Genomic DNA, 16,056 nt, shown 5'->3' on the forward strand with positions numbered 1-16,056 from the left:
AATGAGTTAATACATGTAAAGTGCTTAGAGCAATGCCTGGTGTATTTTAAGTACTCAATGCTTCCCTCCATGACAGAAAGCAACATAGTTCGTGGGTCTCTGATATCACCAAAATGCCAACTTCCTTTTCCTCATTTGATACCAGGGAATCTACATACACAAATTACTCTCTGGCAATCACATATTAAGTCATGATGGAAAGGAGGGAATGCCAGCAATGTGACACCGTGCTAGGTAATGGGATAAACAGATCAAAGAATAAGATGTGGTTATTATCCTCAAGCATAAGCCTCATAGAGGTACCACACAAGCATATTCTTATCATGTGGACTGCTATAATGCAGGCACGAGAGTGCACATAAAAAGGACTAGCACGCCCATACTAAAAAAATCAGGCCAGGTTTTCTTCAAAATATTCCTAATGAACTTGGAGGAAAAAATAAGGAAAATGGGATCAGGGGACACAACATAATGCTTGCTACTGCCAGTGGGTCAGCATGGCTGAGACATAGGGAAAGAGATTAAGTGGTGAGACAGAAGGACAAGTTTAGAGCTATGGACAACATTTAGGCACTTGATTTTGATATATAAGAGCCATAAAAAGAATTTAAGCATTGGAATACTGTGCTTTTAAAACTTATTCTAGAGGCCGGAAAAATGGCGGAGGCTTAGACGGACGTGTTGGTGCTTTGTCCCGGACCAGATAGGGGCGAGCAGCTGAAACGGGTAGCATACAGCCCGAACAAGCAGAGCAGATTCAGCTGAGAGACAGTCTGCAGCCAGGAAAGACAGAGAGCTCCTAGAAAATGGGGATGGTTAGAGATTGAGGCTGAAACCTCCCCCTGGGCGCCAGCTCAGCTATTTTTTTAAACAGTGCCTAAAGCCCTAGGTGATTTTGCTCAGTGGAAAGAGCATTGGTCTGTGGACTGAAGGGTCCCAGGTTCAATTCCCATCAAGGGCACATGTCCTGGTTGCTGGCTCGATCCCCAATAGGGGGCGTGCAGGAGGCAGCCAATCAATGATTCTCTCTCATCATTGATGTTTCTATCTCTCTCTTCCTCTCTGAAATCAGTAAAAATATATTTAAAAAAAAAAAACAGTGCCTAGATACTATTGCAGGTCTTTCCATTTTTCAAGTTAAATTGTAACATGTTCTTGGCACTGGAGACATAAAGATGAGTAACTGTCTCTATTTTCAAGTAACTAGATGTGATGGACATGTAGGTAGACAAGATTTAAAGAAAACACAGACAAGTAAAATAAGAGAAATCTGCAGACCACAAATGCTATGACTACAGCTGAGCAAGTACAAGAGCACAGAAAATGAATAAGAGGGGACAGGCATGAGAGACAGACATTAATAAATTAAATATTAGGGAGGCAAAAAAAGATGGGATTTAAATCCCTAGGACTCTAAATTAGATATGAACATAAAACACATTGGGTTTGAGATTCTTTCAATGGCAAACAGAAATTGGATAGAAACCTTGATTAATCAATTTACAGAGAAGAAATGAGAGCATCATTAAAACATGTAAAGCAACTTAAGACTTGGGAATGGATGAGATGGCCTACCAAAAAGGAAAGGTGAGAAGGCAGCCAATGAAGGAACTCTGACTAAGAGGAAGGCAGAAAATAAGTATTCACATTCCTTGTAGTCCTTACTTGAACTAAGATTCATACAATCATGTAATTTTGCAGGCTATTTTTTTAAGAGGTCATTTGGTTCAACCCATTATTTTACAGATAAAAATTAAGTATATTTCTAAAGGTCATGTCTAATGAGGAAATTTTGCTCTTGTTTTCTTCAGGCTACTTCCAAGTCACCCACCCTCCCCTTTCCACTGTGTCTGGTTATACCTCCTCAGAGCTTCATGGAAGGGATTTTCCCAATATAACTGAACCAGGTTTATTTTGAAGCTAATGTATATAAAAACCACTTAATCAAATATCTCTATAAAATGTCAATGCTTGCCCTAGTCAGTTTGGCTCAGTGGATAGAGCATCAGCCTGTGGACTGAAGTGGCCCAGGTTTGATTCAGTCAAGGGCACATACCTTGGTTGCCGGCTCAATCCCCAGACCCTGACCAGACTCTGCCACCAATCGATGTGTCTCTCTCACATCAATGTTTCTCTCTCTCTCTCTGTCTCTCCCCCTTCCTTCCACTTTCTAAAAAGCAATGGAAAAATATCCTCGGGTGAGGATTAAAAAAAATAATAATAAAGTAAAAATAAATGTCCTATTTAAAAAAAGTCAATGCTTTGTCTGCATCATGATTTTGTGATTTTTATGAGGCTAGTCATGATTTCAGATACTTCTGATAACAGTTAATAAAATCACTAATTATGATTTGGTTTAATATTTGCATTTCAAAAATCTCCTAAGAATATACATAGTTAGAGAGCCTAGCAGTCAAATCATTCTCTGCTTAATAAAGAAAAAATTGCTACTACACTTTAATTTCTGATGGGAAACCAGACAGCTAGGCTAGTGTTCCTGGTAACACCTGGATACTATCTTTTTACTTTTTGCTTATGCTGATTTTAGGTGGGGAAAGGGATACTTAGGTTATAAGGCATGCATCTAGCATAATTATATCAATTTTAGGTCACACATAATCTCAAATTCTTGAAAACAAAAGCTCATCCAAAATGTTATGACTTGAGATTAAAAAACCTTTATTGTATATCCCTATATAGCAAGTTATTTCCATCTATATTATAAAACATCCATATAAAGAATGTGCCTTACCTCTCCCACTACCTATGAGCACCAGAAGGAAACTTTTGATATTTTTCAGAATATCCAATCCAGTGCCTGGTACATACTAATCACTCAAATATTTGATAACATTATATATGATAAAAAGTAATATATTCTCTAAGCCAGTGATTCTCGGCTTGGCAGATGTTGGATCAAAATAACGAAGACAAAAAAATAACAATAAAAAAATAACAAAGACATCTTTGCCTCTTCCCTTTGAAAACCATTGTCACTGGCAGATAATGATGCTGACAAGAAAGTGTCAAATTTTTCAGAAGTCCTGGGACAGAAAGAAAGTGATTGAGAATGACTTATCTTGTCTAAAACTAATTATTATAGATGAAGTGAGGTTCTTGTTAGTTAAACAACTTGTCCAATCCAGTTTAACATTCTTTGCAAATTATAACTATCTGCCACTTGTTGACTGGTTTTAAGTTAACAACTAAAAAGATGTTTGAAAATCTGCCACAAATGAGGAATCTAGTTCAAATGACCTGTTAAGGTTCCTGGCCTCATAATCCTATTTGAAAAATAACTACTTAGCCTATTCAGTGAGAATCTCTCCCCCAAACATATACCAGTATATATCAGTAATCACTAATGACATCAACAGATTTTTTTTGACTACTTAGTACTATCACCCACATCAAATAGGGTATTAGTTAACGAAAACTGTTCTTGAAGAAATAATATTAAATCCAATAAAAAACAACCAAGGTTTGGGGTTTTTAAATATAAAATCCATAACTAAACATGAGAAATATTACTAGGGACATTTTTTAAAAGTAAGCTTTTTTACCTGGTGGCATTAAGCAATTTCAGATTTAAACAGTACAAATAAAGATGTGAAAGTACTGGTACAAAACACTATTTTTTGTTTTAAATAAAAAATGCCTTCTATAATTTCTTAATCAATGTTTTAAAAGTAAACTGAATCAAACTGGGATCTAAAACATGATTCCACATTTTAAAATGTGTGTGCAGATTGGCAGATAGATGAATAGACATAGATGTAAGCTAAAAAGAGGAAAAATGTAGGCTACAAAATGGTATATATAATTGCATGCAAAAACCTTAATAACACAAAGAATAAAAATGCATTGGAAGGAAATGACAAAACCTGACTGTTGTCTTTGAGTAAGAAAATAATGAGTAACATTTTCCCCTTTATCCACATTAAGAATGTATTACCTTGATATTGAGAAAAATAGTAAGTTAACAGGTGACTTGAAATATTTCAAAAGGAGGAAGTAATTTTTTTATATTTATACGATTAAGAGAAATATTCAAAATAAATTCACAATAGACTCAATGTAAAACAGATTCACAATTTAAAGTCATTCAGATCAAAACACCTTGGGCTAAAAAAACATTTCAGTTTATTTAGAAAAAGAAAAAAACAAGTTTTCTAACTAAGTTCACTCTTTGCTATCAGTCAGTCATATTATTCCTATAAAAATTTCAATATGCTAGTACATACTGGTACATGCAAAGAAAAGATTCTCAAAAATTCAAAGAAATCATTGATAAATTTTCAATGAAAAATGACTTCAAATATGAAATCATTTCACTGAATCTGACTACACATTTAAATTCTAGTTACCACATGTACATTCAGAAAGTACATCAACAGGCTATAGTGAATAAACCACTTCCTTTGAAATTACAGCTGCACTGTGATTTACTCAGTATGAATTATCTTTTCACCTTAAAACATCCTTTATTGCATAATTTGCCTCATCAAATCCATCATTCGGCATCCATCTCCTACAGAAGAAAAAAACTTTGTACCCCAAAAGATTCACTGGGATCAGGGTTCAATGTTCTATAACTATAACTGAGCCAGCAATTTTTTAAAATTAATAAACTTTGGATGAACAAACCTCAACCTGTATATTAGACTGGATTATATACCTTGAGGTAGTATATACACAATTTATAATCTAATGTAGGAAATACATTTTAATTATGATATTATGACCATTCTATATCAATAGGAATTCTTGCTACTTCAAGAGTTTAGGAATAAAGGCAATACTGTGCTACTATTAATTTTTCTTAAAGAAAAAGAGAAACCATTTATATCTTATTTGTAAATATTTAGTACTGAGATAAAATTTTTATTAGACCAGAAAGAGAGCAGCCTACAAAACAAAGCCTTTTTATTTTACTGAAAGAAACTGTATATATCCAAACCCTTAAAAAATACTACACAAATATATCAATGTTGCTTACCATTCTTCCTTAGGCCTCCGGTTTCACTTACTATACACTCTTCCTAAGAGATCTCATCTATAGCCCTATCCCTGCAATTATCTACCCTTGAGCATCTCCCTCACAAATGATGTTAATCTTTCATGTCTTAAATTAGGCATGATGTTATTATGGGCAAAACTAAGAATGTGTATTTGAGAAATATCTCAACAATACAAAATAACCTAAATTTAATGAGCTACTATGTGTCAAGAAATGCTAAAGTGGCTTAATATATACTTCATTTAATATCACAACTACCCTAGAAAATAAAATATTATTATCCTAATTTTGCGAATGAGGAAAATGTGATATAGGGTGTTAAGTAAACTGCTCAGTAGTTCAGCTGGAATATAAATCCTAGCAGTCTACACAAGTACCTGTGCTCTTCCAAATTCCAGTGGAAACTAACAGTGAGAATCAGCATATTCTAGTCATAAAATTCAGAAAAACAATGAACTGAACAGAGGAAAAGTACAGGAGAGAAATAAAAGTCTCATAGTATGCACATGAGCTAAAATAAGAAAAAAAATTTACAAGAAAGTTGAAAATTTTAAGATGGAGTCCAACTAGCAACAAATGACAAACAAAAATTAAACTGTATTAATCAAATCTAAAAGGGTATTCAATTACATTAATAGTTTCATTATTTAGGTGTCATTTGCACTGTTATTTTAGTGACTATAAAATACACACACATGCATACATACAAAGGCCTACACAGATTCAACCTAATCCTATCTCAACCTAGTTCTGAATTTCTTTTCTAAATTCTGCCTTCGGGATTTTTCAAAGAACATGGCCTTAAAGACAGGGAAAGACTACTGTACCTGAATAATCCTAAACATACTTGAATAAGTCACACACTATCTCTAGACATCATGTTGAATTCATATATGGGACCAAGAGTCATTCTTAAATGGTTTAAGACTTGATAATACCCAATATTACTTAATATCCAGAAATAATTGATTTAATTATTTAATAATTTAAAATGATTTTTAAAGCAATTAGTAAAAGGAAGGAAAGGGAAACTAACATTGTATTAAGGGACTACTATATGGTAGATGCTGGGTTAAGGGATTAGTCATCATAAAACTTTGAAATAAAAAAAATAACTTTGAAGAAGACATTACTGCCATTTTGAAGAAGAAACCAAGTCTCAGCAATTTTACCGAGATCATGCAGATAGTAAATGACAGAGTTAGATGCAATTATTGATCTATTTGAAAGCTACCAACCTCTTCCACTATATAACACACTACCTGTCACAGCATACAAACTGATGCATCTTTAAAATTCTAATGAAAATCTGAAAAAGTTTAACAGTGCTCTACACAAAAATAAATTTTGAGGAATTAAGTATTAAGTGTAAAAATGAATATAATATCTTTTCCCAAAGATAGTTATAACCTAGAGGTTGGGGTTTGTTATTATTTATTTCATCTGGTAAGTTATAAATGAGAGTGATATAAAGTTTTTAAATTTTTCTATATAAAAAGGTCTAAGCAAAGAAAACAAAAAGACTTGGAAAAATTATTTACAATGCATCCAATATAATAAAAAACTAATATGCAAACTATCCCCTCGGGAGTTCGACCGACTGGGAGTTCAACTGCTCACTATGACGTGCACTAACCACCAGGGGGTGGCACAGAACGAAGGAAGGCCCTGGCTGGCAGCCCGAAGGCCCCGATTGGCCTTGATCGCTGGCCAGGCTTAGGGACCCTACCTGTGCATGAATTTCATGCACCAGGCCTCTAGTATAACTAAAAAAAGATTAACATCTGTAATATAGAAGAATCTGCATCAGGCTGTTAAAAATGGGATATATGCACCCCTATGTTCATAGCAGCATTATTTACAATAGCTAAGATCTGGAAACAGCCCAAGTGCTCAACAGCTGATAATGGATTAAAAATGGTGGTACATTTATTTACACAATGGAATACTATGAAGCTGTAAAAAAGAAGGATTTCTTACTCTTTGAGACAGCATGGAGGGACCTGAAGAATATTATGCTAAATGAAATAAGCCAGTCAGAGAAAGACAACTAACACATGATATATAAAAAGACAGAGAGACAATGAAGCATGCAACAGATTGACATATTTCAGAGGGATGGGGGGTAGGAAGAGATTAGCCAATGAATTTATATGCATATATGCATAGCCCATGGATAGACAATAGTGTGGGGAAGGCATGGAGAGGGGGCGGGAGCAGGGTGGAGAGGATTAAAGTGGGGAGGGTACATCTGTAATACTTTCAGCAAATTATTTATATGAGCCTCAGTTTCTTTAATCTTCCTCATAGTCTCATAATGACCAAATAAAACATATACAAATAAAACATCAACAATAAGGATAAAATTTATTTTTTAAATGGCTAAGAGCAAAGAATGAGGATAGGTAATCCCCAAGGGTATTATTTTTTATAAAATCATAGATGATTTTTTTAAAGCCCAAAACAGTCAGTAGAAGCCATTTAAGCACCTCAGTTCATTAGATTTTAATATAATCACTTTTTAATAGCACTTGTTCCTTGGGTGGTAATAAAAGGATACTTCTTGAATTAAGTTCAGTTATCATTTGTTGATCATTTTCTATGTGCCACACACTGTGCTAACTGCATCACATGGGTTATTCTGCTGCTCCCAGAATCTTCTAAGTTAGGTACCATTTGCTCATAAATGGTATTCTAGACATTACCAACCTATAACAGTATGGATAAATTTCCAGGGACACATCAATGACTGTCATCACAAGTCCTCCTGCTCCCCAAAACTGCATAATCCATCTTTGACTGCTATCCATTCTATTAATGAATAAAAAATTTCAGTAGGAGTATAAAGTCCTGCAGTGGAATATAATACCCTTCATAAGACTATCAATATTATTATGATTAACAATTAATTGTAAGTAAATGACTAGTCTTTCTGAAGGGTAACTTCACAATGCATTCTAAAACCCTTAAAAATGCCCATTCCTTTTTTCTAACAATACTATTGTAGAAATATCTTTCATAAAATAATTTTAAAAATGCACAAATGTACAAAATGTCAACTGAAGTATTTTTAATAAAATAATAAATTGAAAAACTTAAGATCCTATAATAGGTGTTGGGGTCAATGAAATAACAGAATACAGTACTATGAAACCTAAAATTATCCTATATATTAAAGGGTAATATGCCTATCAACCGAATGGCGGAACAACCGGTCACTATGACACACACTGACCACCCGGGGGCAGACGTTCAATGTAGGAGCTGCCCCCTGGTGGTCAGTGCACTTCCAGAAGCCGGGCTCACATCTGGCAAGAGCAGTGGCAGTGGCAGGAGCCTCTCCCGCCTCCCCCACAGCGCTAAGGATATCCGACTGCCAGCTTAGGCCCACTCTCTGCTCAGAATATTTGGGCAGGGTTAGGCAGGGAGCGGGCCTAAGCTGTCAGTCAGACATCCCCCAAGGACTCCCAGACTGTGAGAGGACGAAGGCCAAGCTGAGGGACACCCCCCCCCCTGCCGAGTGCACGAATTCTGTGCACTGGGCCTCTAGTTGGTAATACAAAAAAAAGGTCTATGGGTGGTTGCTAGGAGCTGGCAAAGGGGAAAATGGAGAGTTGCTGAATGAGTATACAGTTTCAGTTTTGCAAGATGAAAAAGTCTAAGATGAAAAGGTATGGGCATTTTTAAGTGTTTTAGTATGTATTGTGAAGTTACCCTTCAGAACTTTTTCATCTTGCACAATATGAATATACACAAGATTGCTAAACTGTATGCTTAAAAAGAGTTAACATAGTACAATATATATGTGTATCTTACCTCAAGTAAAAATAAAATTTAACCAAGTTTTTAAAAAAATTGTAAGTAGGTCTATAGCTCATGATTACGTTAAAAGGGATTTAAAAAGTGAAGTGTGGTCACATTTTTTTTTAAATAATAATATTCTCTATGTGTAAAAACACAAAGTATTAGAGAGGAGGGCTTTGATATCAGAAGCATCTTATTCTGAATGTTGGTTCCATTGGCTAGTTTTGCAGCCTTTGGCAAGATGTTTAGCCATTTTTGAGCTTCAGTCTCCAATTGTAAAACTAGGATAAAAATAATCCTTATTCTAAATTATTATTTTGAATATTAAATGAGGTAACAGATATAAAAGTTTAGTACAATATTTGGTGTGTAGTTAAGTGTTCATTAATAGGGCCAACAATTATTTCTTAAATGCATCAAGTGCTAATAGTTAATTCTGCCTAATGAAATTATATATTTTCCTTCCACTGGCTTATTTGAATTTTCTACTTTTACTCAACAAACATAAACTCAATAAATGTAAATATATTAATTATTGGATCTTGCTTAAAATGGCACTGTGCTAGCAACTATAAAAAATAAATTACTCAGGATTTTAAATTGAACAGAATTGTTGTTTAAGTAAGGAATCAAGACTACAAACTGAATAAAAGTAAATAACCTAGAAAAGGACTGCAATTCTTAGGACTATTAATGTGCAAGTATTTAGAAAATGATACCCATTCTCTAAGAATGTCAAAGTCTCTTAAATAATACTAGCAGAAAAAATACTTCAAAGTAGCTTTTAAATATCTCACTAATAATAAAGCTGGTTTCCCTTACAAACCAGCATTTATGTTTAAGATACTTAACAAAAAATAAACAAGGTCAAATCATTATAACATAAAATTTTGTTGCAAGTAATATATAATGAAAAGGACATTGGAGTGCAAAAGAACTCAGTTTGAGTTACAATTTGCCTCATGTCATATGGAATTAAGGCAAGTTATTTATATGAGCCTCAAATTCTTCAATCTTCCTTAGAGTCTCATAATGACCAAATAAAACATATACAAAGCCTAATACATAGTTTACATTCAACATTATTAATTCACTTCCCTTGAGAGATAGCAGGTCCCGGCAGAGAATATTATAAACATAGCCAACAAAAAGAAACAGGTAACATGTTCAGTGAGAAAACCACTGGCTACATCGGGTGCTGCTCTTGAAGCGGACTTAGCCCCTGAAGGACTACTATGAAGCTCTAGGGCAGTGGTTCTCAACCTTCCTAATGCCGAGACCCTTTAATACAGTTCCTCATATTGTGGTGACCCCCAATTTCATTGTTACAAATTGAACATAATTAAAGCACAGTGATTAATCATAAAAACAATATGTAATTATATATGTGTTTTCCGATGGTCTTAGGCGACCCCTGTGAAAGGGTCGTTCGACCCCCAAAGGGGTCGCGACCCACAGGTTGAGAACCGCTGCTCTAGGGGAAAAGTCTGTGACTTAAATCTATGTTCTCAGTGGCTACCACAAATTTTCTGATAAAAAGTGAACATGTAATAAATGCTGACTAAACTGAATTTTGTCTTTTCCTTCCTTTCTATCCCTTACTAAAATACCAAGCACTCAAAAAAATATTTAAAAGATTTATAATTGCTAATTGCCTTGGAATGAAATATGAAAGGTTCATAGGTTGACACTCAGCCAGTGTGGCTCAGTGGCTGAGTGTCAACCTATGAACCAGGAGATCCTGGGCTTATCCCCAGTGGGGGGTATGCAGGAGGCAGCCAACCAATGATTCTCTCTCATCATTGATGTTTCTATCGCTCTCCTCCTCTCCCTTCCTCCCTGCAATCAATAAAAATACATTTTAAAAAAAAGAAAGTATATACAAACAGATGTAATCTGATTATAATTTATATGTCAAAAAAACATAATTAAGATTAAAAGAAAACTCTGCACTTAACATTCATGCAATTCATATATGGTCCTGGCTATTATGAAGATAAGGTGTTTTGAGTTTGTAGCAAATTATTTTTAAATTAAGCAATTAGTGTTTCAGTTTTTCCAGTGTAGGTGTATATACAAAGAGAATCTTAAGACTTATCTGAGAACATTCTGAACTAGTTTTTTTTACTCAAATAAACCACTTCCTTTCAAAAGCCCACATAATTTTAAAGCAGCAAGTCAAATGATTCTCGTTTTCTGTACATATAAAATTATTTTAATTGCCTGCACAAAATTAGTGATTAAAATTTTTTCACCAATTTAGCTAAAAAATATATATTTAAAAAGACATAAGAAATTGCAGTTAAATATGCCTACAAAAGAGGGTTCATTAGTAAAATGAAATGTGTAAGTACATTACTAAAAAGTTCATATAGATTTAGAAGTATTCATAATATCTCATGTAACTTCTTTGTATTATAGACTTTTCAAACTAACAATAAAAGGACTTATTTCCAGAATAAGGATAAGGAGAAAGAAGTTACATCTCCTCCTAAAAATCTAATCTTACTCTTTCCATTTAGTTACTTAGGTAACATCAAAGAAAGAGACACAGAACAATAAACAAGCAGAAAAAAATAATCTTGTTGGAAGTGTTTACAGCTCTGCTGCATATTTTTAATTTCTTGCACCTTCTCCAGGGAACAACCTGCCATCAAGACTCAAAAATTTAAGAATCAACATTTGAGTATTAGATATAAATAATATCTTACAGATATTCAAATAGCAGTAAACAGATATAATACATGAAGTTAAAAAGACTGCTGACACTGTAAAACTAGCAAAATAATGCTACCAAATAACTATATCCTCATTATGTAAAATTAAACTTTATTTTCTGAATGAAAGCTTACTTAAAGGGAAAACCAGATGAAATTCAAAGGAAAAGGAAAATGAGGCACAATAGTTTTCTAAACAGTATGAGCATACCAGTATTGTAAAGGCAAACTTTTTCAAAAATAGATCAATTGTGCAGTACAGTCTTAAAGTATTTTTCTCCAAAACCTCCAACACTAAAATAAACAACCAATTCTCTTAATGGTCTGATTAATATAGAAATTTATTGGCTACATTTATTGTGAGGCATGGAAATATCAATTTTAAAAACTGTATAAAATGTTAAATTTAAATTACACGATTCCTTTGCCATATCTGTAACTATTTTTTCTTAATGCTCACTTATTTTAAACTACTTTTCTAAAAGAATCAAAATAAACCCAATACTAGAAAAAGGTTCAATAGCAATCAAGAGTTAAACCTCACTTCTCACAATAATGTTCATTTTGTCTAATCTATTTCTCTTTCAACTTATATTGACCAATTCTAAAATTTTAAACCATAAATAGCATAGTATTTTTCCACAAAGAATGTTTCTTTCAAACAATACTATACATGTATTTCAAGCTCTGTTTTTTTGTGTGGGATAACAAGACTCTGTTACCTAGTTTTATAGTTTTGGGAGTATTTTACCCCTTGGTTGGTTTAAGGTGGCAAAGAAAACACCATCAGAAAACTGTAAGATTGTCCCATGATTTTACTCCCTAAATATTCAATTGTTTAGCAGTCCATTCATATAAATGTATCACAAAAGTATACGACAACCCATTCTAAGCTTACTTGTATTTGCTACTGGTGACTTTCAATATTATATATGTTAACAAAATGAACCAAAATATTATCGAAGTTAAGAAGACATACCAACAGCCTGGCCGGTGTTGCTCAGTGGTTAAGGGTTGACCCATGAACCAGGAGGTCACGGTTCAACTGCTGATCAGGGCACATGCCCAGGTTGCAGGCTCAATCCCCAGTAGGGGGTGTGCAGGAGGCAGCCGATCAATGATTCTCATCATTGATGTTTCTATCTCTCTCTCCCTCTCCCCTTCTCTCTCTGAAACCAATAAAAACATATAAAAAAAAGACATACCAACATTTAATATATTATTTTAGAAATTAGAGTTCCAATTTACTATCATGATAAAAAGTTAATTTTTATATAAGTATTAAGTTCTATTCTAAAATGTAAAAATATTGAAAATTTCTCTAAATGAGTAATAAAAGAAATTTCCTTCCATAATCTTCAGTAGATTATCATGATAAAGTCTGGTTGATATGGATAATGGAATCATTATACCTAAGCATCTAAACCTTTGGGAAAAGGTCTGCCCTATCACATATGTAGAGAGAAATAGCAAGGCTCTCAAATCAATCTAGTTTCAAAGGTGAAGGGAGGATTTAATCTAATCAAGTATCCTAGGGGGAAAAATATCCAGTTAAAAAGACAAAGCAACGATTCTTCTATCCTATTTATTGTTTCTATCTTATTTTTCTCCCAAAGAGAGAGAAAGAGATAAAAGAAAAGATGATAAAAGATAAAAACAATAGAAAGGGAAAGTTCAAAAGTAAGCCAGTGAGCTCATGAGAAATATGGAGAGGAGGGAACTTCTACAGAAATAAAAGCCACACTAGAAACAGCAGAATAGGAGTAGGAGCAATACAATAATAGAAAATGGTACAGCAATGTCTGCAAATCCTTCCAGAAGATGGACCAAAGACTATGATCTGTTTATGACCTGAAAATATAGGTCACAGAATCATTTTTATATATTTAACAACTTGAATATTTCAAACATGTATATTTTAAGGGAGGAGAAGGTGAGAGGTTGAACCAGATGTCAAACAAGAGACAAATAGAAGCCTAATCATGAGAATCAATCAATTTTAAAGTTAACTATGGTTAGTTTAAAACTAAAGAAATTTTGAGTATAGAATAAAATGAAAATGCTATAATCTTGGCAATAAATAAATAAATGACAAAATATCAGGAGAAAAAGGGAGAAAAGAGATCAAGTATGAGAAAGTATAACTCTGATGAGCTCAACTTTTAAAGCCAGGACTCATTAAATAGCTGTTTAAAGTTAATAATTCAGTTAATAGAAGTTTAAATATAGTATAAAAGGTATAAAGGTAAATACCTTATCTAAGAACTGAAAATATTAATAAAAATTATGAGAAATAAAGGAAAAGCAAAGTGTAAGAGTATGGTTTTCTAAGAAAATTAAAATTTTCAAAACTGACCATAGAATATTGAGGATAAATTCTATAATGAAATAAATAAATTCAATGCCCTTTAAGTTATGTAAGGATATAGAAAAACTTTCTACATGTTCTACTTAAAAAATCACAAATAACCCACATAGCTATAAATTAATTTTACAAGTAGATAAAATAATCTTAAATAAAATATTAGCAATAACAAAAAATTCTGAGATGTTCTAAATTAAAATTACAGCAGAGCGAGGGGACACTTCTTCCTTGTGGACTTTGCTGGGCCTTTCCCAGAATTAGCACTGCTTTACCCTCTCCCATCCCCCTCCCTAGAGCTAATGTAAATCCTCTCAGAACTACTTATATTGTCCCCTGCCCCACTTGATGTTTAAAAATGCTGCAAAACTCGGGGATGATGGTTTTGTCTTTCCTACCTAGCCACACTGCTGGTGATATACACTCCGTGTCCCAAGACAGGTCTTCTGTACTTGCTAGCAATGGCCTAAACCCTTTTTAAAAAAAGACTTTTAGCCATGGAAGTTAAAAAAAAAGTTTATCAACAAATAAGATTCATCAAATTAAAAGAATAACCCATTATGACCAATTAGGATTGTCCCAATATTACAAGACTAAATCAATACTAGAAAACCTGTTTAACAGGGTAATGTCTAAAACCTTTTGCATCTATGAAGACAGTATATTTTTTCTCCAAAAATATTTTGATAACATTAAACATCTCAAGAAAAATTACAATTGGATTTTTTCAGTAACTCAACAAGCTGTTTCTAAAGCTCATATGGGAAGAAGAGCCATGTGCAATAACTCGGGAAATCTATAAAAAAAAAATAAAGAGAGCTCTAGCAGGTTTGCCTCAGTAGATAGAGCTTCGGCCTGCAGACTGAAAGGATCCTGGGTTCAATTCAGGTCACGGACACATACCTAGGTTGCAGGCTCGACCCCGGCCAGCCGTGAACGGCCAGTACAGCAGGCAATCATGATGTGTCTCTCTCACATCAATGTCTCTCTCTCTTGGTCTCTCCCCATCCCTTCCTCTCTCACTAAAAAATCAAGGGAAACTCTTCTACCTGCTCCCATTGTGCAATTATTTTTGACACTATAAATATGCCTTTGTATGTATGGCATGTCATAACAGTAAATAAATGGCTTTTTCAAAGGTATTTTCTGATATGAGTATGTGCCTTTTAATGTTATTGACCTCCTAATTTTAATTTAGTAAAATGACTATAAAATAAGTGGTCAATAAAAATTATCTGATTCTGTAATTGTCTAGTTTAAGGTAAATCTTCTAATCCATTATTGTAAAAATAGTATGCTTGAAAAATGTAAATACATACAGATGTTTAGCTGTGCTTTAAACTATAAAAAAAATCAAGGAAAAAATGTCCTCGGGTGAGGATTAACAAAAAAAAATAGAGAAAAAACAGCTGGATCAAAGGCTCAAATATTTTAAAAACAAAAAATGAACTTGTCAAACACATTAGAAGACACAAATAATTTTTTAAAAATTAAAGTAGAGTGGAACTTTGAAACAAAAACCTATGAAAGATTGATAAATTCAAATATATTAAAATTAACAATTTGTCTTCTAATGACCTTGAAAAATGGCAATCAGAAAATGTTATTTTCCATGTATATCACAAAAGATGAATTATTATTTAAATACATAAATTAAATATAAATATAGAAAATACATACACACATTCCTAAAAGTCATGAAATATAACTAGCAGAAAAATGGGCAAAGATTAGGAACAGATAGCTCCAAGTAAAAGAAATACAAATAATTTAAGTATATGATAAAGCAGTCAGCCTCACTCATTAAAGAAATATAAATAAATGAAATTTTTTTTCTAATTATCAGGTTGGCAAAAAATTATAAATGATGCAGATACAGAAGTGTCTGGTATCCTTCCATTTATGTAAAAATATACGTATGTTCACATCCTATATAATAAAGAGGAAATATGCTAATAGACCCTCACGCCATCACAAAGATGGCACCGCCCACAGCCAATAAGGAGGGAATATGCTAATTGACTGCCATGCCCTCCAAGATGACGGCACCCACAGCCACAAGATGGCGGCGCCCAGTCCCTTCAGGCCCCCCAGTCACCCAGGGCCGCCCAAAGCTCAGGTAACCAGGGCCGGCCAATGCTTGCGCTGCTGGC

The 16,056-nt window shown here is 33.7% G+C and overlaps 1 protein-coding gene across 3 annotated transcripts in view; it reads right to left on the reverse strand.

The window, feature by feature from the left end:
* HBS1L (HBS1-like translational GTPase) overlaps positions 1 to 16,056 on the reverse strand; it is a 73,831-nt gene that overhangs the window by 32,227 nt on the left and 25,548 nt on the right. For 2 of the 3 annotated variants that reach the window (XM_014533843.1, XM_014533842.1), the window contains exon 5: positions 14,302 to 14,376. The exons of the other annotated variant lie outside the window; for it this stretch is intronic. In XM_014533843.1, the coding sequence (XP_014389329.1) occupies positions 14,302 to 14,376 (75 nt within the window). The remainder of the gene's footprint in view (positions 1 to 14,301; positions 14,377 to 16,056) is intronic. 3 annotated transcript variants of the gene reach the window in all.

Source organism: Myotis brandtii, unplaced genomic scaffold, assembly GCF_000412655.1.
Source record: "Myotis brandtii unplaced genomic scaffold, ASM41265v1 scaffold123, whole genome shotgun sequence".
Lineage (NCBI taxonomy): Eukaryota > Metazoa > Chordata > Mammalia > Chiroptera > Vespertilionidae > Myotis > Myotis brandtii.